This window comes from Eptatretus burgeri, chromosome 17 (assembly GCF_056783735.1).
Source record: "Eptatretus burgeri isolate ZD-2024b chromosome 17, Ebu_testis_v1, whole genome shotgun sequence".
Lineage (NCBI taxonomy): Eukaryota > Metazoa > Chordata > Myxini > Myxiniformes > Myxinidae > Eptatretus > Eptatretus burgeri.
In genome coordinates this window covers 54,045,463-54,071,193 of record NC_140977.1, presented here as the reverse complement: position 1 = coordinate 54,071,193, position 25,731 = coordinate 54,045,463, and the positions used below count along the sequence as shown (strand labels likewise).

The window sequence follows — 25,731 nt, the reverse complement described above, 5'->3', positions numbered from 1 at the left end:
TGACTCAGCCACATGTGTACACAACAATTCCATGTCCCATTCCTTCGGGAAGGGGCGAGGCCAATTAATCTCAAGAGAAAAGGAAGGAAGTTGGAGGAAGACGAATGCCGTTTTCCAACAATCCACCCCTTCACAAAGCACACCACACTGCTTTCACAGTGATTCGTTGTACCCTGTGTATAAAACACTACAACGATGTCCTTAAATCACAGGGAAGTAGAAGTAGAAGAAGAAGTAGAAGAAGAAGTAGAAGAAGAAGTAGAAGAAGAAGTAGAAGAAGAAGTAGAAGAAGAAGTAGACGACAAAGGTTAAACGAACAATGAAATCCAAAGCAAACAAAAACGTGTTTTTTTTGCAGTGATAAAGGCTCCTGGAAGAACTTGTAGATACATATGCAGACACACGTTAAGAGACAAGGATGTTGACAGGGAATATCAACAGAGTCAGATTTGAACCTGGGATCCCAGAATCATGATGCTGGGATTAATAAGGGCGATCCATAAATAAATGCAAAACCATTCCTCTTCTCAGAGGTCTGTTGCTGCCATCACTTCCGCCAACAATCCATGTTCCAGAGAAAATGCACATTTTATACGTATACAGGTGCCGGAAAGGACTTGCACGAGCCCAATGCTCATGAGCGCTAAACTGAGTGCAGCGTCCGTGTGCGCACGATCTACCATGTCACATCATTTAACATCAAACAAATCTATCAATTCAACAGTTCTGCGTGAAGTGCACGATGAAACACTCGGTGGCGCTTCGGAGCAGTCGTTCCTCTTTGGAGGAACAGTCAAAACGCAATCAGATTTGTTTGTCATACGAACGGGGACATCAAACCAAGTGAGTGTGACTCAGAGGTTGATCTTCACCCACACAGTCAAGAGAAGCTGCGATCTCATAGCTCTACCTAAAAGCAGGTGGTTTGCGTGCGCATCCAATGAGCAGAACACCGTTGGCCGTCTCAGCCAGAGTTTCAAAACATAATTTTCACAAAGGTTGGGACAAAGAAAAAATAAAATAAAAATTCATCTTTTGCATGTTTGGAAAACATTTGGTTAATAAGCCGTTTGATGTCCTTGTGCTTTTCATTTTAAAACCCTCACTCGATCAAACTGGTACAGGTCAAACAAAAACAAAAACGGGGGCTTTCTCACTGTGCTACTTTTGCCTACTTTCCCACATACCTACCCCGTGTCCTCCCCTCGCGTCATTCTTTCCCACATACTTACCCCGTGTCCTCCCCTCGCGTCATTCTTTCCCACATACCTACCCCGTGTCCTCCCCTCGCGTCATTCTTTCCCACATACTTACCCCGTGTCCTCCCCTCGCCTCGTTTTTTCCCACATACCTACCCCGTGTCCTCCCCTCGCGTCATTCTTTCCCACATACCTACCCCGTGTCCTCCCCTCGCGTCATTCTTTCCCACATACTTACCCCGTGTCCTCCCCTCGCCTCGTTTTTTCCCACATACCTACCCTGTCCTCCCCTCGCCTCATTCTTTCCCACATACCTACCCTATCCTCCCCTGTCCTCCCCTCGCCTCATTCTTTCCCACATACCTACCCTGTGTCCTCCCCTCGCGTCATTCTTTCCCACATACCTACCCCGTGTCCTCCCTCGCCTCATTCTTTCCCACATACCTACCCTGTGTCCTCCCCTCGCCTCATTCTTTCCCACATACCTACCCTGTGTCCTCCCCTCGCGTCATTCTTTCCCACATACCTACCCTGTGTCCTCCCCTCGCCTCATTCTTTCCCACATACCTACCCTGTGTCCTCCCCTGTCCTCCCCTCGCCTCATTCTTTCCCACATACCGACCCCGTGTCCTCCCCTCGCCTCGTTCTTTCCCACATACCTACCGTGTCCTCCCCTCGCCTCATTCTTTCCCACATACCTACCCTGTGTCCTCCCCTCGCGTCATTCTTTCCCACATACCTACCCTGTGTCCTCCCTCACCTCATTCTTTCCCACATACCTACCGTGTCCTCCCCTCGCCTCACTCTTTCCCACATACCTACCGTGTCCTCCCCTCGCCTCGTTCTTTCCCACATACCTACCGTGTCCTCCCCTCGCCTCATTCTTTCCCACATACCTACCCTGTGTCCTCCCCTCGCCTCATTCTTTACCACATACCGACCCCGTGTCCTCCCCTCGCCTCGTTCTTTCCCACATACCTACCGTGTCCTCCCCTCGCCTCATTCTTTCCCACATACCTACCCTGTGTCCTCCCCTCGCCTCATTCTTTCCCACATACCTACCCCGTGTCCTCCCCTACCGCCGCTTGGACAATCTGAGCCAATCAAACAGACTGCACACATCAACTCGGATTTCCCTACGCTTGGATAGGATACGGACTTAATATTCGACAGATAGTGGACTTCACCCGTGTGGAAAACGCCATCATTCGACATCTGTTGGGATGAACCAAACCCTTCTTCTTGGTACTTTCAATACCCGCCTCCGTGCTCTGTCCCCCACCCCCTATCAGGTTTCTGTGGGGTGCACACGGTCTGTCGACAACCCCCTCCTGGTGAAGCTCTCAAAATCCAGAATCACTGCTCACCTCCACTCAATCGTGCCTCTCATGGAAGAACAAGGTAAAACTCCCTCCCCAAGCTCTCCTTTCCAAGTTTCCACTTTTCCCTTCCACTTCTGTGATTGGAGTTTGCATCTATCAATCTTCTTCAACCCATGTCCTCCCCAGCCTCATTCTTTCCCACATACCTACTCCGTGTCCTTCCCTCGCCACATTCTTTCCCACATACCTTATTTGTCAAAGTCTCCCTCTATTTCTTCTGTTCCTTTTGTTCTGTCAAGTCCTGGTCCATTCCTTGTTCGAGCTCCCCCAAGAGCCTCGACATTGAACACAAAACCTCCATCAACCCGATCTCACCTGACGTAACCGTCATTCCTGCATGCAGGTAAGTGCGTTTCCTCCCCTCCTCTTTTCCTGTTCGTTTTGTCCTTTGTGGTCAAACTGTCAGTTTGTTGCCTTTTTACAATCTGGCACCATGCTCTTGCATCTAAGCCCCATATTCTCTCCCCTCCCCCAACACGACATATTTGATGTCAAAATTGACCATTTTGTGAATGCAAAAAAAAACAAACAAAAACCTGTCGATTGGTGGAGATCTGGCAGGTTTAAGAGAAGTGGTGTGCATCCTCATTGTGCTTGTCAGTAATGAGGAAACCAGGAGAATGTTCGACGTATAATCATTCTTACCATCCCCTTCCGCCAGCATTAGTTGGTGGACGTTACAGACCAAACGGTGTCCTTCGCGATTAGTAGGCGAGCTCTTGCCGGCACCCTGAACAAATTGCAAAAATTCCTGCTCCAACCTCAAGCGGCACTGCATCGGTGGCACAGCTGCTGTCCTAACAAATGATGCTACCCCACGGTCATGTGCTGCATACGAAGGAATAATAATAATCAATCATTCTTACAAAGTGAACCGATGGTCGTGAAAGGGCCGCAATTTGCGACACAGATAGATCACGTGCCGGAAATGGGGCAGTCCTGAACGAGTAAAGATGAAACTCAGGTAACGTCTCGAAACACGCGTCGTCGTTCATGTTGTTCCATTTATGTACGACAACCTGTGCTGGGTTGCTGATCCAATCAAAACCAAAACCCACACCGAAAATAATAAATAAATAAAAACGTTTTTGTTTTACCCCGAGATGCTCACTTAGTCATCTGCAATGTTCAAAACATTCAATTTGCGACGGAAAACGGGCAGGTAGGGAACAACGGCTCAACAAAAATTAGCCGTTTATAAAAATAATCAAAGGTCTCTTTTGGAAGGGTGCGTTGGTTGCTGCAGACAGGCGTCAAAAGGACCAACGAGAAAGCACAGCCATTCCAAATTAGGCTTGAGATGCACAGAGGGGGTGGAAGATGCACAGGGGGGAGGGGGTGGGTGCTCATTTAAAGGTCGTTCCAGGAGCGCCAATCTTCAAATCTACGCTCGTTGAGGAGAAACTTCAAACTTGCATCAAATGGCGAGAACCACATGCTCCGCATCAATTTGCTGCCAATTCCAAAAGATGGGGAGATGCAAAAAGGGGAGGTCAAACAAATGGAACATCAAACTTGCTGCTTATTCTTTGGTTTCAGACCAGGTCACTCTCCCCTGGATATGCTGCTTCTGCTCTCCCATCAATGGATGGAAATCCTCAATGCCGGACACGAAATCAGAGCCATATCTCCCGACATATCGCGTGCTTTTGATACGGTCTGGCACTCTGCCCTGCTCACCAAGCTCTCTTCCTATGGTATCCAAGGCCATCTCCACTCATGGCTCGCAGACAACGTGTGGCCCAAAATGGAGTTCTTTCATCCCCTCTTCCTGTCCAGGCTGGAGTTCCTCAAGGCAGCGTTCTCAGCCCTGTAGTTTTTCTGTTTTTAATCAATGATCTCTCCGACTCTCTGGAAAATCCTCTTTATCTCTTTGCTGATGACTCCACCCTCTGCCGTACCATCGGTTATCCCTCAGACTGGCAAGCCGCAGATCTGGGTAAAATCACAAACTGGTCCAACACGTGGAATATGTCTTTCAATCTGGACAAATCTTGCACTCTCACTTTGTCTCTCTGAAAGGACCGTTTGGAACCCCCCCCCCCCGCCCCCACCCCTAGCTGTGCGTTGTGTGTTAGCTCTCATACGAGCCTTGACAAGGTATACAAAAAAAAATATTAAAAAAAACAGTTGGGATCCGCCATTCAAAGCCATGCTCCAGCATCAGTCCTATTTCAAATCATAAAGGGGGAGTGAACCCCCCCCCCCCACACACCAAACAAATAATGGATCATCCCACATGAACAAAACTGCACAAGTTGTTCCTTTTCTACGTAGTTTCTAACCAATGTCAGACATCCTTCACCAAAGGTGAGTGTCTCATTAGAACAAAAGTCAGGTTTTTGGCGATAAATAAATAAACAATATCAACAAACACCATTTTGAGCCCCATCCACTCCCAACCTTCCTCCTCCATATGACAGTCTAAAAAAAAATATAAGGGCCGAGAACTTCACTTTTCAATGAAACAAAACGACACGCAAAGATGGCTTACCCGTGGTGTCGTCACCACCACAGTCTTCACAGGCTCCCTCTCGGTCTCCTCAGGAACCTTGCAAGAATCGGTGCCGTTGTCTGCCCTTTCCTTATCCTCGTCATAGTCTTCCTCAACATCTTCCTCGTCGTCATCCTCGGCATCCTCATAGTCTTCATCGTCCTCTTCCTCCTCTTCCTGCTCATCTTCTTCCTCGTAGTCATCATCATCATCATCCGTGCCCTCATCATCACTGCACACGGAGAAGGTATACATCAAGACAAAACGCGATTGAGTTTCAATGTGGAAACATCTCGTGTATGCGGTTTAAAATCTGCACAGTCTGAAGCACCATTGAATGAAGCAAACACCACTTCCACCACACCATCTGTGACCAGACTTGGAATCAGTAATTTTTGGACCAGTTGACTGAGACATAAGGAGAGAACAAAGTGCGTTTCAGCGCGCGCGGACGCACGCACACACGGATTCTCAGAAGTTTGTTAGACTGGGACGGGCAAGCAGTTTTACAGCTCTCGTGCAGGTTCAATACCACTGTCGGCCTACCCAAGCAGAAAAAGACGTACAGAGGCCGGCGCAGCGAGACACATCACCTTAGTGATGCGAGGACTTCCAGCTTGTTCTTGACCTGAAGAGCACCACGCACCATCTTACATCCTTCCATGCCAAGGCAGTTGCCTGGAAAGAGTGTTGCCAACACAAACAATGAGCCCCAGCTAATGTGCGATTTTTCTCAACACTTTCAAAAGCAAAGATCAAGCTTTCACACGGCACTGCACAACTACCGAAAAACATTCCTCAAACACTGCTATTTTAATTTGAACTGCATCACAGGTTTGCCCTGGAACCCAAAGCAATGGCTTACCATTCAGATCCAGTTTTTCCAGGCTGTCCGTCTTTTCCACAGCCCTGACAACGGCCATCGCCGCAATATGGTTAATCTCTCCGTAAGAGAGGTTTATCTCCTGGAGGAGTGAAGATTGAAACGGTGCAAGAAGTACTGCATCACATACTGTTCAAAGTGGCGGCAACTCCTATTGTCAGGTGTAAATAAACAAACCACCGATTTGACCAAGAAAACAAAAAACGTTTCTCGTCGGCAATTGCAAAACAAAAGGATGAGGCAAGTGCAATATAACCCATGCGGCACCAATGTGGAATTTAATCCCTCAAATCGAATAAAACTTCAAGCAAGGCCAACAACTCAATTGATTTTGGTATACACTTCAGTATCAAAGCTTGTGGAGGAGGTAGAACACAGAACGGATCTGCACGTAACGGAAAACGAAAAAGAAAAAGAACAGAAAGACAGTGGGAGGGTGTTGCAGGAACACACCAACAGCAGGGTCAAGAGACAAAATAGAGGGAGACATGAAGAAATGATGAATGTGGGGAGGAATGAGGGGAAGGAGAGGACACAGGGGATGAACAAGCTGGATACAGCCACAAGTTCTCAATCACAGAAGTGGAAGGAAAAACTAGAAACCTGGAAACAGGTTGGCTTGGGGGTGGGTAATGGGGGAAGAAAAAGATCATGGTTGTGGATCGGGGTGAACAGCTGCATTGAAGTATCGGCGTATTCTTTCAAAGCGAATAAGAGTCCGTTCCTCGGACTAATTCGACAATCGATGAGATATACAACCAACCCGGCAAAACAAATGGAAGCGAGCCTGGTGTTGGCATGGCGGTTAGGGTGGCTGGCTTGGGATCTCAAGGTCCTGAGTTTGAGTCCCGTTTGCCACTGAATTAACATCAGGTGGGGTTGACTCAGCTTTTCATCCTTCCAAGGTCGGCAAAATGAGTACCAGTATACTGCTATAGGGGCACAACAGAAAGCGGCATCGTCGTGCCCCAACAAAATGATAGCTACCCGGCAGCCAAGGTGCCATACGTAAGATGAAGAAGAACAAACGGAAGGGATTCATAATCGCAAACGCAAACAGGTATAAATGTCCTGCACCAAGGTAAAAATATTTGAGCCCTATTGGAACGAGATTTCAATGATATTTAAAGGTGCACATGTGCGTCGATTCCATAAATATAAAATTTAAAACAAAATGGCCCCTGCGTAACCTGCGTGGAAAGGCCTCCTGTCTATAGAGGCCATGTTGACAGACGCGGACACACGCACACAGACATAAGCTCAGTTGCATTCTGTGGAAACAGGTAACCGCCCACTGCCTGACGTAGTGTCACCTGCTACACTGCAAACCACAGCATCATTCAACCTACATGGCTTTAGAAGCCTTATTTTTTTGGGCAAAATTGTCTGTGGGTCCTGAGCAAACGAAGCACCAAGTGTGCAAGCGTAGGAGAGGAAATGACAACAGGTGGGTAGAGGAAGATTCAAGCACACCTTTATCTTTGGAAGTCCTTCGGTTAAAGTCTTGGCAAAGGCAAAAGCACCAGCAGAACGCACAAGGCAGTCTCCAAAGTTGATGACGTTTACATCTTGCAGATCCTTCAGGGCCTGCATGTGGGGAAATCAAAGGGTATGTTGAAAACGGCGGAGCAAGTTGGACTTTAATCAGGAGCACAGAATCGGATCGACGATAAAACAGTTTTCATTGAGAATGCTGTCCAATAACGGTGAGCTTTTGGCCACAAATCTCTTCAGCACAACGTGAATGATGACAATTATGATGATAATGATCATCATTATCATCATCTTACGCAGTGTCCCATTTTGGTGCAGGAATGGTAACTCGCAGAGCATGCAAGGTTGGCCAGGACTCAGGTTCAATTGGAGAATGTTGGGGTAGGAATTTTGAATTTGCAATAACTCGCCCACTCTTGAATGAAAGATACATTGGGATCTTCAATGTGCATAAGCGATGCTAACAGATGGGACACCCAGCATAACGTCCCATCTGAAGGATGTGAACTCCTTGATGGAACGCCCTGCCTGAGAAGCACCGATCTGACGGTTGATAATCGAGTTGCGAATTTAACCCCGACTGGGCAGCTCAGCGCCAAGTGCACAACGTGTGTGCACACCATCCTGTCCAACCAACATCAGCAAAATGTCACCAAAGTGCACAAAATGCAGACCAGCAACTGCCGGCCATGCAAGGCACCAGAAGGTCAAATTCCCAAATAGAGTAAACCTTTCAGAACGATGAAATGATTTATTAAAAATTAAATAAACAGAACGGCACTTCTTAACGTCGCAAGGTCGACCGATATGCCTCCGCTCGCATTATTATTCCATTACACGTGTACAAAGTTTGATATAAATCCCTTCAGCTTTTCTCAACTATCACATTTTTACTTGGTATGAGCTCTGACCTTTGACCTCTTGATGCCAAAATCTAAACCCTTCATCTTTGCATCATTATACATACTTGTACCAAGTTTGACTTAAATCCCTTGATCCGTTCTTAAGTTATCGCAGTGACGAAAACCTATCACAGATGGATGGATGGATGAATGGATGGATGGATGGATGGACGGACAATCCGAAAACATAATGCCTCTGGCGACTTCATCGGCGGAGGTACAAAAAAACATTTAAAGTTAGAGTGGAAATATATACATGTACTGTATATATGTATTTATTTATTTATATACATTTCGGCTCCAAGCATAAATCCCGATCCACGGAATGAGAGACTTGAAAACCAAATGGAATGTCCTTTTTATGCACGTGCACAACCGATCGGTCCCGAGGGTGGGAACACAACAAAACGTAATAATAATCATAACAATAAAATAAAAATAAAACAATTTTAACATCCAAATCAATCACAATAAGCGATTTAGTTATCAACCTATCGCAGTGCACACAATTCTCATGAAAAGATTACAAATGAGAACAGAAACCACATCAATTGATAACAAAGAGACTTACCAGAACGACGGGTTATAAAAAAAAAAAATCAGGATGCACTCGGTCCTGTCCATTACAAATTCTGGTCCATACGTCCAGTAAGAAACAAAACCTACATAATTATGGATCAACACACACTTAGTGAATAAAGGATTCCCATAATATAATATCTCTTCACCCACAACGCATCACTTGCCTCAACTCGGTAAAAGAAAGAAAGAAAAAAAAAAAAAAAACACATTGGACTTTTAAAGATTAGACCCCCACCTCCAACAGCCAAAATAAGTGACACATGATCGACATCAATTACAAGGAATCCGACCAATGCGACTGACCGTTAACACCCTCGGAACCGACGGGCTTGAGAGTTTTATTTCTTTACAGAGGAAAAAACGACGGTTTTCTGCCCGAGGAGGCTAATTAATCCCAGCTTGACGACAAGCCATCGCTCTGCCTTTTATCCGTATTTTTGTGCCATTTAGAAACGAACAAATAAAGCACCCGGAAAACAAAAAGGGAAGCCGGACGATTCGGAGGCGCCCACTCAGCGTCCCGCAGTGCCCACACACCCGTTTCGCGACGTGAGGCTGGAACATTGGAGTCGAGCACTGAACGAGTCTGCAAACAAAAGGGTGTGCCTGTCTACCAGACATCTTGAATCCTTCGGAAAACCTGAGTGAAATTAACAAGAGTTCCTTCGCATTGCGAAAAAGGCGTTACGTCATGAAACCCTTGACAATATCAGATATTTTGGCAGGAAGGCATAGACCAAAAAAAAAAAAAAAAAAAAAAAAAAAAAAAAAAAACAAGAGACAAGAATTCCACAAGTCACAAAACCAAGTCCAATACAAGTGTTTTAGGAAGTGCCTTGAAGGGATTCTTACCTAAGGCCGAGCTGGAAATGCAGAATTTTGTAATCACTGCACAATGGCGAGCATTTTACAGATGGTTCACAAAACCTTTGGCATTCACAAGCAGATGTTAATGTTAAGTTGTGCAACATAGCCGACGATGCTGGAAGAACGGTTCAAAAATAAGGCTTAGAAAATTATTAATAATAATAATAATAATAATAATGATACAGATGGTCGTCTGATGGCAAAGATGTGAAAACCATGGCCCTGTTGAGGCCATAATGACTGCAAACCGAGAGAAAACCAGTAACCTCTGAAACCGATCATCAGATTTAAAACACAGCATTCGAAAGAAAATAATAATAAATTAAGCTGGAAGGCACTCTTCGACGTAATAATGTGGGCGGAGGCATATCTGGCGACGTCATTATACATACATGTACCAAGTTTGAGTTAAATCCCTGAACACAGATTCAAAATATTAAATAATTCTGGCTGCCAGACAATAAGCCCGATCAGGTTGGAATTTTAAAAGTATATTCCCCATGACTACTAGATGCCTGGTGTTGGCGCAGTGGTTAGGACAACGGCTTGGGATCCAAAAGGTCCTGAGTTCAAGACCCGTTGGGCCACTGAATTAATACACCAGGGGGTTGAGTCAGCCTGTTATCCTTCCGAGGTCAGCGAAATGAGTACCATTATACTGGGCCGGTGTATACCCCGGTTAAAATAGGTGTACCATATCCCTGTGTCGTAAGAGGCGACCAGGGTTGCGTCAGGAAGGGCATCCGGCGTAAAGCATGTGCCAAATCACTATGCGGATCATGCGGATGATCCACTGTGGCGACCCCTAAAGGGAGCAGCCGAAAGAAGAAGAAGATTCCCCATGATTACTAGATTTATAATTGTGACATTTCGCGTCGATTGATGAAGCGGTTCAAGAGAAAGAATATTTTAAAGATTTTCGTTCAATCCAATATGGCTGCCAGACTATGTGACCTCTGAATTATTTGTGAACACCCTGGTATCTCCAAGGCTGAGGGAACATGCGGGTGAAGATTCCCCTCGATCTGTCAAGCGTTCTGGTGTGGAAGATTTTTCAAGGTTTATTCTTTAAAAATAATAAGAAAAACACAGCTGCCAAATCATGTGACCTATATGACATCATAGGTGGAGAGCTTTTTGTTCCTCATGGATAGGCGATCATACCTGTAAAGTTTCACCTCGATCTGTTCAGCCGTATTAGAGAAGATTTTTGAAGGTTTTATGTTAAAAAAAAACAAACCGGCTGCTGAACCACGTGACCGAGGACATCATCAATCCCACCCACCCCCTCCCCCCATACAATTTAGCCCAAGATGACCCTCAAATATTTTCATACCGATCAGATAAAGCATTCGATGTATGCAATTACGTCATAACAAAGTCACCTATGACATCATCAAAATTTTATATATCTCTATTACAATAACAAGCTTGCACACTAAAAACTCGGCTCGCCGTCACACGATCCCTATGAAACTGCTGTGGCACTTAGCGGACATGCCGACAATGTTTGGGAAGTCTTGGCGTTCCATAGTACCACTTGCATTTTGCACAATGCGTATTTTTGTCATTCCCCGTGTACGGTCTGTCGTTTGCTACCAGCTATGTTGTACTGCTATAGTTACCTTACTACTTGGTGCGTCCCATGCATGTGCACCGCTGGTATATATATATATATATATATATATATATATATATATATATATATATATATATATATATATATATATATATATATATATATATATATATATATATATATATATATATATATATATAAAATCACTTGTTTCCTGTGGGGAGTGCTTGACGTGTGCAAAGTTTCATGTATTTCCATGGAGCGGTTTCAGAGATATAGAGGACCAAAGTTTTTGCATTTTCCAACATGGCTGCCACACCACATGACCGATGATGTCATAATTATCATGAAAACATTCCACATGAGTAGTTGAATCTACTGTGCAATTTTTTGTCAATCGAATAAGCGGTTGCAGAGAAAACAGAAAACTAGAAGGGCACTCGGTAGTGCACATACCTCCACCCCGTCGTGCCTGATCCTCGAGAACATATCGGGCCCAATACATTTTTGAACTATCGTGCAATATATCCTTTTTGGCCCGATCTCTCAATGATGAAGAATCACTTAAAAAATTCTAGCAGTCGGATCTGGATCTGGATCTTCACCAAAATCGAATCAGTTCGTCCTTGTCACACACCCAACCTGTCCACATTTCATCCAGATCCGTGCACAACTTTTTGAGATATCCTGCACACAAACAAACAAGCCGGTAGGCAACATGGGTGGTCGCCACATAATTGCATACTAGTCATCCAGTTTTTGATGGATAGGGCTGAAATTTTTTGACAAAGAGGTTGATTATAGTGCGCATAAAAGCCTGGAAGCCGATTTTTGATTTTCGAAAAAAATTATTTTTTAGGATTTTTCAAAAATTTCAGTCCCGTTGCTAGGCAACGGTGGCGTCCATAGCAACGGTGCTCAAAATCATAGAACTAGATCCTGGTATGAACCTACCTGTCAAGTTTCATCAAAATCGGTTGACTCCTCTGGCCTCCAGAGCTGTCCATTACATACAAACATACGGAAAAAGTGAAAATAAGGATACTCTAGTGACCACCCAACATACATACAAACATACAGACAGACGGAAAAAGTGAAAATAAGGGTACTCTAGTGACCACCCAACATACATACAAACATACAGATGGAAAAAACTGAGAATAAGGGTAGTCTAGCGCGACCACCCAACAAAGACAGAAAGGGGTGAAAACATAACCTCCTTCACCTTCGGTGGCGGAGGTAATTAACATGGACGTACATACATACGTCGTGCACGTACGGACGGACGGACGGACAACACAAAAACGTAATGCCTCAGGCGACTGAGTCAGCGGAAGCATAAAAAGGCAACAAGTAGTTACAATGAAGCACTCCACAAGATCCCACAAATAAATAAATGAGGAGGTTCAAAAGACCTGTTGGCTCACACACCTCAGCCATGGATAAAGCCCCCCTCTTGGTGAAGGAGTTATCATTGAGGTTGATGGTCCGTAGTGCGGGGTTCCGGGAAAAAGCCTTGGCAAGCGCAGCAATTCCAGCATGGTTTATTCCGTTCTGGGGCATGTGGACCTCTTCCAGCGTACCTATCATCTGCAAGGGAAAGGGGGACACGACGATGTAAACAATAGAAAGGTGACATCTGCGAGAAAATTCCCAATATTATTTTTTCATCACACAAACACTTCTTCAATACGGCACTTTCAAAAATGACGTATGAATGCTAAATGTGGCCGTGTGTGTGTGTGTGTGTGTGTGTGTGTGTGTGTGTGTGTGTGTGTGTGTGTGTGTGTGTGTGTGTGTGTGTGTGTGTGTGTGTGTGTGTGTGTGTTTACAATGACTCGGTTCTGCACACCGGGTACTTTTAACCTGCAGTTATGAGCATGAAATCGGAGATTCAAATAGTCTTTTAAACAGAATTTTCAACATTTACAGACGAAAGAGTGGAAATTTCAAGATGGTTCACCACAATTGTTCTGTTCCTGAATGCAAATTGGACTCAGGGAAAATAGAGCAACATGACAAATATCCGCAGAAGAGAGGAGTCGGGTTCGTAGCATTTCCAGTTAATACAATTAGCCAGCAGCGGCAGTGGTTGGTTCGCACGCACACACCTCCTTTCACCAATAGATGCAAAAATCTCGTATAATCGTGTATACCCAGAACCAAACAACAATAAAAATTAAATATATAATAAATAAGATTCATTGGATGTCTGTCTGTCTTTTGCAAGGACCACTGGACCGACAACCACCAAATTTGGCACACAGCCCATGTCCGATCCGGGGATTGTCCGAAGGGTATTTTCATCCACCACCTCAGCCTCAAAGATCACATTTCTGGCTTTTTCATTTATGTGCAATCTCATTGGTTAACACACATCACGTGACATATAACATGGCCAAAGGCCAGCACACCTAATTAGTCGAGCTGTGTCTTCTGCCCATTTGTTCACTGCACAGCTGGCCTGACTCCACACACAATTGGAACTGAACTAAACAAATATTATAGCATCAATCTCTACTAATTCTTCCTTTCATGGAATGGGTAACCCAGCTATCTCATAAATAACATTCATCGGATGTCTGTCTATCTGTCCGTCTGTTTTGCAAAAACCGCTGGGCCGACAACCACCACAATTGGTACACAGACCAAGTCTGGGAGGTCGGCAGTTCAATTCTGACCACTTCCAACTCACACCAGAGACTTTTTTTTTTAATGGGATACTCCACTTCCTTACTTGCCATTCAGCATTTATGGGGATAGAAGACGGATAACCCCCACATCGATACCATGGAAAGATTTCTCCTTCAAAAGTCAAGTCCAGTGGTGTCCAATGTCTGTCGGCATGCGTGTGTACGATTTGTGCGACAGCTCCTCAATGAGCCTTAGATCCTATGATTTAAAGGTCTCTACAAAACAGTCAGGTCAGGTCAGGTATGGGAGCATGTGCCAGAACAGCGCGTCGCTGCGTCCACTTTCCGCCGGTACTCCAGGGGCCTCCGTCTGGCCATCCCCCAGGCAGATGCCAGGCCCATCCCCATCTCCTTGAGATGATGGTCAACCTGCTGTAACCATGAGGCACGTGGTCGGCCCACTGGCCTCCTCCACTCATGAGACTCCCTCGCTGAGAGAATCTGGTGAGCAGGATCAGCGTCAGGAAAACGAGCCACATGTCCATACAGCCGCAGCTGACGCTCACGGACTATGCAGGTAACAAATCTCATCCGAGTCTCTCTCAGCAACCGCTCGTTGGACACAAAATCCGACCAGCGATAGCCAAGGATTCTCCGAAGAGACCTGGTACCAAAGGAATTAAGTCTCCGTCTCAGATCCTTGGTCAAAGTCCAAGTCTCGCACCCATAGAGCAAGACTGGAAGTACCAAGGACCTGAAGACTCGGACTTTCGTCCTCCCGCACAGGTACCGGCAACGCCACACCCCATGATCCAGTGAATCCATGACTCCCCAGGCCCGACCCAGACGTCTATTGACCTCCAGCTCACAACCTGCGGAGACATGAATATCACTGCCAAGGTAAGTGAATCTATCCACGACCTCAACATCCTCACCACAAACAGACACAGACAGGACAGCAGCATCCAAGATGTCACCGAAAGCCTGGATCTTTGTTTTGACCCAAGAAATCCGTAATCCCAACGGCTCCGACTCCTCATTCAGTACCTCGAGGGCCCCCAAGAGGATGTCTAAAGTCTCCGCAAAGATGACTGCATCATCTGCAAAATCAAGGTCCGAGATCTTGACATTGCCAAACGATGCACCGCAACTTGATCTCTCCGACATCCTCCCAAAAATCCAGTCCATACAAGTGCTGAAAAGTGTGGGGGCAAGTACACATCCCTGACGAACTCCAGTAACAACTGGAAATAAGTCAGAGGCGGTACCACCACACTTCACAGCACTCTCAGTACCAGAGTAGAGTTCAGACATCAGATCGATCAGTTTCGGTGGCACCCCACGAAGACCAAGAATCCTCCAGAGGACATCCCGATTCACTGAATCGAACGCTTTACAGAGATCAACATAGGCTGCAAGCAGCCCCTGCCGAAACTCTCGTCTGCGTTCGGTGAGTACACGAAGTGCAAGGATACGGTCAATCACAAAACATCACAAAACAGTGATGGTCCGAAATTACAGGTTAACTTTTTGTACTTGTTTTATGAGACATCATAACCCAGAAACAAATTTCAATGTAATCTACCCAGCGCGGTGCGTCCCTACCTTGAAAGCCTCAGCCAAGGCGGTGGCTCCATCATTTTCCAGGCGGTTGCGACCAGCTACGAACACTCGCAGGACCATTGGCTGGTTGGCAGCCTTGGCCTCTCTCTGACACTCAAGAAGAGCTTCGGCCAGGATCTTGGTGAAAGGCGAAAAACGAAAATTGAAGAATATATATATATATATATATATATATATATATAAATATAAGTCAAGATTCATTCATTCATTTATATATTTGTTTTCTTGGGTGATTCAACAAGCTAAGATCACACACCACCCACTCGTCATCGTACAAAGTCCTCCGTGTGAAGTTTCGCTAAGCCAATTAAGGTACAATGATCATGCTTGTATTATGAAAGTGACGCACTTTACCACCGCCAATGCCAAGGCCACAATTGTTGAGGCGCAGAGTCATGAGGCTGCGACATGCGGTGCTGCACAGCAGGAAGCGGAAGGCGCGCACGCCATCTGGTCCAAACGCGTTGTCGCTTAGATCAAGCTCCGTGAGCATCGCGCCAGCAGTCAACACTGCATGGCCAAGGCTCTCCTGGCAGGGTAAACACAAAACAAAACTAGAGGGGGAGCACTCGGGAGAGTGCAAAACCTCCGCCGCCAATACTACTGGGTCACTCAAGTGAACCTTATATATCTTATTCATTAAATATGATGTCAACAGTGCTGACAGAGTTCTAATTATTTTCTCCATTTTTTTTGGGGGGGGGGGGTGGAAATCACTTAAAACATGTAGAAATGCAAAAAATATATATTTTTCTCTTTTTTGGGGGGGAGGGGGGGGGTTGGAAATCACTGAAAACATGGACAAATGCAAAAAAAAGTGAGTCGGGGAACAAGAGTATCAGATCGGTACCAAGATGCTTGGGGACGACTTTCAGAAATAGGAAATGGGGTTTTCACAGTCAGCAATCCGAAACGTATGGGAACCTTTACACGACTGCATTCAGAGCATCCACACCTCGACGCCATCACAGGGATAGACCTTTACTGAAAAGATAAAATCGAACTGATGGGTCGTTTGATTTCAAACAGCGTTCCTTCCCAAAATCACTTTTGTCATTGGTATGGTGACACCATTACGCTGGCCTTTAAGTGGTAAAAAAAACAACAACAACAACAACAACCAAGAGGGCCACAAATCAGCTCTGCAGCATACTCATATTTCATCAAGGACCACGTTTATTCTGCCCCTTGCCTTTTTTCATGACATTCAATGAATATCATCCATCCATTGGGACCGCACTCTGTGCAGAGCGTCAATGCTGCCCAAGCAGTCTCCTGGGCTGTTGGGCACAATCCTGAACGGGTCGCCACTCTGACGCAGGATACTCGAATGGCTCAATCATCCCAGCAAGCCGGTACTCATTTTGTCGACCTCATAAGGATGACAGGCTGAATCAACCCCACCTGGTATTAATGCAACAGCCGAGCGGGATTTCAACTCTGTACCTTCGGATCCCAAGCCCGCCACCCTAACCATTAAGCAAACACTGTGCCTCATGGGGATCATAAGAACATGGAATTGGCAGGGAAGATGTAAAAGCACTTGGGTTGGAAGATTTGCAGCAAATGGGGTGGTACATGAAAGGCCTGGTGCTAGAATCACAATAATTCGTGAGGAGCAACTCCCTTCCCCCCAAAAAGAAGACCCAGCTCGACAGACACTGTTGCTTTCCTCGTGGCGTCTCAGCTGCCAAAACGTTTGCCTCATGATGTAGATACCAGTTAAAAATCCGATGCAGGTCGACTTGCGTGTTGCGGCCAAACGTCTGTCCTGTAGTCCATGCAGAAGCACAACCAAGAGTCAGTGTGAAAGATCCACCCTCCCCTGAAATTTGAGAATGACAGATCATACGCATGCACGCCGTTCAGCTTCTCGGAAAGATGAATGAAGATCAGCTCAGTAACAGCCGCTCCCTAACACGTGGATATTTTCATTCCCGACATACTTTGTGCCAAAGTCTGTAAGGACCATCTTCAGCCGTTCACACCCCTCGTTTACTGCAGCCGCTAGCTGTCCATCTGTACAACATGCTGACTCTCCACTCACGCTCCAAATAACAGGCATAATCATCAGCACCCCCATTAGCATGAGAAAAACAAAACATTCCTCCTTGGATGACAAACTTTGCACCAAAAGGCAAATCGATGCAATTGATATCGGGCACTCGGATCAAGCAGCTCGTCCACGACGACGAAAATAACGTTTAACAGCACTTTGTCGAACTCATAGGCCAAATAAATAAATCGAATAAAAAGCAAACAAGACCAATGTGCAGAGAAACGCAAAATTTGCCACAACTGTGGCTTTCGCAGGACACTGCCAGAAGGGGGTGTCCAACACGCAAGGCAGTTCACCCTCAGAGGACATACAAGGAAGAATGTATAATGTAAAGCAAAATATCATACGAGTACATGCGCATGATAAATAAACAAACTGGGCCAAAACATTGCCTGGAAGGAGAAAATGCACGTACACCTTGGCAGCGTCCATCTTATTAAAGGCCTGCCAATTTTAAATATCGATTGGGAATGGCATTCCAGAACTGGAACACCAACCGTCCTCAGGTGGAGACAGGGAGGTACTTTAGTCGATTTGTCATTTCCTAAACCTCGAAATGCTCTTTCCTATGAAGTTTTTTTTTTGTCGATTTATATTCATTTGGGTACCAAGAACAATTTGAGCTCGGTTGCCCAAATGGCACCATTGGGCAACTCTGGTAATTTGCATAATCCAAGATGGCCACCAAACGCCATCTCGATTATAATTTAGCATCTGACTCGCTAATCCTGGAATGGTGTGTAATACATCTTTTTTAGGGTTTTCATGTGTGTAGAATCCATTTCTGATATTTTTTTGATTGCATGTCAATCTCACGTGCAAAAGTTCAGGTCAAGATTACATTTGACCTCTGTGTGGACAGCCATTGGATGTTTCAACGAAATGGCAATGGAAAATATTATAATATTATATAATATCATATATATATATATATATATATTTAATGAAATAGCTAAAAGTTTGCATGCATTTGTGCAATTTTCTTCCTAATTTTAGTGTTTATTTCGCATGATTCGAGATGACCGATACAGCGCCTGATGCTGGGAAGTGCTTTCTCCCGACCTGCAGCAAGTCTGGACGAGTAAGAACATTCAAGCTCCAAGCAGTAAAAAGACATCGAATGTGCAACAGAGCGGCGTGACGATGAAACCCTTACTAGAATGCAGTACGTTTTGGATTCGCAAGGCGATGAGGCATTAGTAGAAGTTCATCAAGGCTGCTACTGCTCATTCACCTCCAAGTATCATGTCAAAAAGTTGTGGATAAGAGGAGGAAGGAGGGTTCTATAGGCAGTGAAGAACCACCAACTGCCAGAATCAGACAATCACAAGTAAAAGTGTTTCATTTTAAGAAACAATGTTTGTTTTGTGCCGCATCTTGTGAGCCTGAAGATCCCAAACATCCCGATAGATGGGACAGAGTGGTACAATGTGAAAGAGAGGGTGTCACGGATGCTCCACCCTTCAAGGCTGTTGGATTGTTGTGGGGCCGGGTCTCGGTGGCGAGCACGACCGATAGATTGAGCAGTAGAGTCGGCTCCACCGAACACCCGGAATTTATAGGTCGTCACCCCGGATAACTCTGGAGCCGACGGGTCCCTTATCGGACCGAAGATTGCCAATCGGTCGACCACGTGGGATAGGGTCAATTGCCAATTTCAATATACCTAAATACCCACGCAGTCTAACTACCAGGGAACCACACCCTCGGCCGACTCAGTCCGATCCGAGTCGCAGGTAACGGCTCGGATCCGCGTAACCGAGCAGAGTTCCTAGAGCCGTGCCAGACCAAATGAACAATTTACCCTCGCTATCTCTCAATACACAACATGCTAAGCCAATGGAAGAAACACAGAAACGAGCTGGTACATTTAACAAAAAGGATTTATTACCTTCGCAAACTTTGTTGCGAAGGTTATGTTTTGATCGCTGTTTTATTTATTTTTTTATTTATTTGTGAATATGTGTGTTTGTTTGTTTGTTTGTTATTCGCATAACTCCAAAAGTATTGAACTGAATCGCAACAAATTTGGTGGGATGATTGGTTATTATCCGAGGACCATTTGATTAGATTTTGGGAGCGATCGGGTCAAAGGTCAAGGTCATGAAAAGGTCAAAATCGTCTTTTTACCATAGCGCGGTCAATTTGTATCCAATTTGCATGCAACTAATGCCAAAATGTTCAGAATTCAATGCCCCATATTGTGATATGTGACAAGACAATGACGTAATAACCCTTATTAGCGGTTGGGAGTCAAAGGTCGGGGGGGGGGTCACGACATTGCAAAATGTGCGGTTTTAGTCATAACACTGTCAATTCTTATCCGATTTGCATGAAACCAACACCAAAATGTTGACTGTTCTGTTCCCCACACTCTAATACCAATTACAAAATGAAGAGTACAAAGGTCAAGGTCGAGGTCATGAAAAGGTCAAAATCATCATTTTGCCATAGTGCAGTCGATTTTTATCCAATTTGCATGCAACCAATGCCAAAATGTTGTGAATTCAATGCCCAATCTTGTGATATACGATATGACACGGGAAATTTAATGTTTTTAAGCCATCATAACACATATGAGATGGCAGATGTGGTATGGGATTAAATACCCTCACAATCAACGGTTTCTGGGGGGGGGGGGGTCATAATGTAGCGTTGGCGAAGGTATGTGCTCTACTGAGTGCCCGTTCTCGTTTATAATGGTGATAATATTATACGCTGATACGGATAATATTGCCCGCTGATACGGGCAACTCGTACTTCGAACTGGCCGAAACACCTTGCGATCATGAGAGCGTCAATGCCCTGGTACTTTGCGTACGATCACCTAAACTATGCAAGGTACTTACCCGTTTACTGGCTGGAAATGGCCCGGCTCGAGTACTCCCACCAAGACACCTATCAAGCGTTCATGGATGGCAAATGGACTGCCCAACGGCATACTCGTTATGGATTTAGTAGTGTTGCGTGTGATCAGATCATCGAGCAGACTTTAAATAGGGACAGCAAGACCAGTGCAGGCATCATTGGGTACACTCAGAAAAGCACAGCTGTGAAGAAGTGGATCCTGTCCGAACCAGCACGTACGGAAATCGCAAGGAAATGTGAGTCCATGGCGGGTATCCACGACGAGCCCCGAACAAGAGGACTTGGTAGTGTCGAGCTCGAAGAAGAACGAAGCAGTGGTGGTACAAGTGATGGACACAGTACTTCAAATGATTAACCCTTTCTCCGGCACTCACCTTGAACTCGTCATTATTAGTTCAGGTATCATCACACTGCCAGCCACTTCCGCGGACTTGATGAACACGTATGTCAAGGGAGAGAATGCTGTCGTGCAATTCATGCATGACCGGCTTCTCTCGGGTGAGGTCCCATTCTTCAGTCCGATTTCGAAGGCCAAATTGGCAACTTTCTCGAAGGCGCGAGGCAAGTCGGCGACTCCCCACCAGCAGACGCCGAAGGTTGAAATTGCAAATGAACAGTCTTTTCACACGACTGCTGTTGATTGACGAGAAAAGCAATGTAACACTCCACGATCTGCTCGCATACCCACTGGCGAACATATCTTTCCCGCTGGCATCCGGTGATGGTTCGATTGCTAAGACGGACAAAGCCAAACTCCGCAACCATATACTGAAACTGTGGCCCGATTGCCGTGTAGACGCTCGGCCTATTCAAGGTGCAACGATTGTGGATGGAATGGCCGTTATTCAGGCGATAAAGGCTGGTTCACTGCCTAACACTTTCGGCAAACCGGAAGAGATGGTGCTGAACATCGTAGTGGCCAAAGCACGACATAACCAATCTTCGAGACTGGACGTGGTGTTTGATACTTACCCAATTATCAGGATCAAGTGCCTGGAGCATGCCAGACGAGCGGGTAGGGCGGGCGATCTTCAGGTGCGAACAATCTACAGACGTGATCAAGCCCTTCCAAAACAGTGGACCAATTATCTCCTGAGCGGAGTCAACAAGGAGGCGTTGATAGAGTTCATCGTCGAATCGTGGACGAGAAACATCTCTCCATCAAAACTGGGTGACATGCTGTTGTACGTCAGTCATGCCGGCAAATGTGAGAAAATCAAGGCATCGAATGGTGTCATGACTGTCGTCAGTACCTGAACTTGAATGTGACCATGAGGAAGCTGACACTAAGCTCCTGCTACACGCCGTTCACGCGGGACAGAATGAAGAGTCGGTGTGCATGGAGAGTTTCGACACCGATGTGTTTGTGTTGGCGTTGGCTCACTCGAACTCGATTCTGGCGCGAAATTTCCATCTGGTCATAGGTAGTCCCAAGGACATTATCGTCGTTGACATTAGGAAGCTGAGTAATGCCCTGGAAAGTTCTGTCTGCAATGCGTTGATAGGTTTGCACAATTTCACGGTTAGCGATACCACCAGTGCATTCCACGGTAAGGGCAAAACAAGCCGATTTGACTTGATGATGAAGGGTCCCCATCTCATCACCTGTTTCGGGAGCATTGGTCGAGGATTCACGCTAGATCAGAATATCATTCACGACCTGGAACAATTCATCTGCGCCATGTACAATCAGCCGACCATGAAGAGTGTGGATGAGGCTCGCTACAAGCTATTCTGCAGCCAGTCGCTGGGAGAACAGAAGTTACCGACTACAAGTGACACTGATGCTGCATTGCAAAAGAGTGAACTATCAGTCTGCGATCCACCACCGCATGACAGAGGTTTACAGAAGCCCCTTCTCCTACATTTCACGGATGAGTGGAACGCAATGGAGCACTGATTGTTCACTGGCTGAGCAAACCACCAGCACCGAAGGAACTGTTGGAGGTGACGAAATGTAATTGCAAGAAGATGAAATGCGAGACCAACCAGTGTTCTTGCCGGTCAAAAGGACTGTCCTGCACAGAGTGCTGCGGGTGTTAAAACTGCGCCAACGATGAACAGACCCGTGCAGAAATGGAAATTATGAATGATGAAAGCGGAACTGAAGATGATTCCGACGACGAACTGTGAATGCGGGTGTCACACTGCTTTTGCTGTAGTGATCTACTACACAGTAGTATTCAGGTTAGTTCGCATGTAATAGTGGACTTGAGTTTTGTAATAGCAGCAGTCAAGAGCCGAGTTCAGCAACCGCTTCAGAGCAAGAAATACTGGAGTTCTAAGACAGTAATCCTCTTGTGACGGTTCTACTTTTCATCAGGCTGAGTCGCGAAGTCTCTTTGTCTTTGATTTAATCCATAATAGTCGCTGTAACTGTCTTAAATAGTCAATGTAACTACCTTTAATAGCCAGTGTGGCTGCCTTTTAAGCAAAAAGTTGCCTTGGTCAACTTGAACGCCTGTCTGGTCGTCCAGACATTTTCAGCCGGTAAAAATATGGAACTGCTTTGGTTTACGACCTTTAATTATGAACATCTTTAATAACAGTGAATAGGGCCCTGTATAAACATATTGTATCATTTTAAGACCTCACAAGAGTTTTCTTTGACGTACATATCAGTCTAACCTTGATTCTTCATTTCTGTGTCAAAATCGTGCTTTAATGTTCGGTGTATCTTTAATTGCCAAAAATGACCAATTGTGTCACATCCTCGATGTGGAAACAAGTGGATTTGAACTCGGCGTCTAAAATTCTTTAAGTATGCCAAATTTCATTCAGATTGGTGATCTGCACAACAAAAACCATTTTCTGAAGGTAACACTGAACAACAAATTTCAAAAAATTTTTTTTACTGGAGATGTGTAAAGTGATTAAGACTAATTTGGGTACGCTGATTTCAAAAATCATAACCGTTTTGCTGTATCACGTCAGGATTTTCAGGAACAGAAATATTCCCATTGCCTAGAAGTCAGGATTTCAATGAAATTTACATATGTCTTTAACATGTCTATTTCGTACAATTGTTGTTAACTTGTGTTATATTTCTTTCTTTCAGATAAAGATGAGTAGGCGTTCCTGTACCAATCATCCTGACAACTTCTGTTATGTCTGTGGTCGGTATACCAAAAAAGATCAACAACGAAGTATATCTACAGCAGTGAAAATGAAGGCCGCCTACTTTCACTACTTCGGGTGTAAAGTGGGGGACCAAGAACAGAGCTGGGCACCACACATCTGCTGCACAAGCTGTCACACAACCTTGACTCAGTGGTTGGTGGGCAAGCGCGCGAGCATGCCATTTGCGGTGCCCATGATATGGCGTGAGCCGCAGAATCATCATGATGATTGTTATTTCTGCTGCACAAGCATCGCCGGCTTCAACAAGAAGAATAAAGGTCACATCAAGTACGCTGACTGCGTCTCTGCTCGTAAACCTGTGCCTCATGATGACGAGAACCCCGTTCCAACACCTCCAGCTGATCAGAACATAGCTGTAAGCAGTGGTGAAGAGGATGGTGATGATGAACCTTTTGAACCCGACACTCAAGAATCACACCTTCTGAACCAGGGAGACTTAAATGATCTTGTAAGAGATCTCTCGCTGTCAAAGGCGAAGGCAGAGCTGCTTGGATCAAGGCTGCAGCAGTGGAATCTACTTGAACCTAACACCAAGATATCCTTGTTCAGAGCACGTCACAGAGATATGGCTGAGTTCTTTGAGATGGAAGACACGATGACATTCTGCAGTGACATCAACGGTCTGTTGAAAGAACTTGGGTGTGATCACGATCCTGCAGACTGGCGCCTCTTCATCGACTCGGGGAAGAACAGCTTGAAGGCTGTTTTGCTCCACAATGGCAACGAGAAACCATCAGTCCCACTGGCTCACGCGTTCGGCATGACAGAGACCTATGAGACTATGCGGCAGCTGCTTGATTCCATCAAGTACAATGACTTCAACTGGCACATCTGCAGAGACTTGAAAGTGGTGGCGCTGTTGTTAGGGCTGCAGTCAGGCTACACGAAATACATGTGCTTCCTTTGTCTCTGGGATAGCAGAGACGACAAGAATCACTGGACGAAGAAAGATTGGGAAGAGCGAAAAGAGCATGTACCTGGTCGACACAACGTGAAGCATGTCGCCCTTGTCGACCCAGCCAAGGTTTTCCTTCCACCACTCCACATAAAGCTCGGCTTGATGAAAAGTTTTGTACGGGTAATGGATCTGAATGGGCGTGGGTTTTTATACCTCAAGGAAAAGTTTGGCAACACCTTGTCGGAGGCCAAGATCAAGGCTGGTGTCTTTGTTGGACCGCAAATCCGACAGATTATGAAGGACGAAACTTTTCCGACAACTCTAAACCCCAAAGAGCTGGCAGCGTGGAGGAGCTTCAAAGCTGTGACGGACAACTTCTTGGGGAACGAGCGCGCGGACAACTATGAAAAAATAGTGCAGCAGCTGCTGGAGTCCTTCAGGAAACTTGGCTCCAGGATGTCCCTGAAAATCCATTTCCTACACCAGCACCTGAACTTCTTCCCTGACAACTTGGGAGCAGTCTCGGACGAGCACGGCGAGCGATTCCACCAAGAGATTTCACTCATGGAGACGCTTTACCAAGGGCGGCACAACCCGAACATGATGGGCGATTTCTGCTGGTTCCTGCATCGTGAAACTGACACAGAGCAGCACAAACGCAAAGCCAAATGCCTAAAGCATTTTTAATTACATTCTAGTGGAGTTTTTCTGTAATTTCTATAATTTTGAAGCATTCATGATGAAATAAATGAATAGATGAATTTTTGTAAATTTCATTGAAATCCTGACTTCTAGGCAATGGGAATATTTCTGTTACTGAAAATCCTGACGTGATACAGCAAAACGGTTATGATTTTTGAAATCAGCGTACCCAAATTAGTCTAAATCACTTTACACATCTCCAGTAAAAAATTTTTGTTGTTCAGTGTAATAGCGAGTACCTCCACATGGTCTGCCTGTGCTTGGACCTGTCCACCTCGTGTGGTCTTCGACGATCCGGCTCGGCAGGAATCGAACCCACAACACTATTCCGCTCCAAGCACCAGGTACCGCGCTCTCCAACCGGCCACGCACCAATTGACCAAGACAAAGGAGAAGATCAGAGACGACGATGACCCAGGACCAGC

General features: G+C 45.5%; 1 protein-coding gene across 1 annotated transcript in view; it reads right to left on the bottom strand.

Moving 5' to 3' along the window:
- Nucleotides 1-25,731, bottom strand: part of RANGAP1 (Ran GTPase activating protein 1) — an 85,796-nt gene that overhangs the window by 36,361 nt on the left and 23,704 nt on the right. The window contains exons 4-10 of the mRNA XM_085863333.1: nt 15,988-16,167; nt 15,621-15,755; nt 12,814-12,972; nt 7,432-7,545; nt 5,941-6,040; nt 5,669-5,753; nt 5,076-5,307 (exon numbers count right to left, since the gene is read on the bottom strand). Coding sequence (XP_085719459.1) covers nt 5,076-5,307; nt 5,669-5,753; nt 5,941-6,040; nt 7,432-7,545; nt 12,814-12,972; nt 15,621-15,755; nt 15,988-16,167 — 1,005 coding nt within the window. The remainder of the gene's footprint in view (nt 1-5,075; nt 5,308-5,668; nt 5,754-5,940; nt 6,041-7,431; nt 7,546-12,813; nt 12,973-15,620; nt 15,756-15,987; nt 16,168-25,731) is intronic.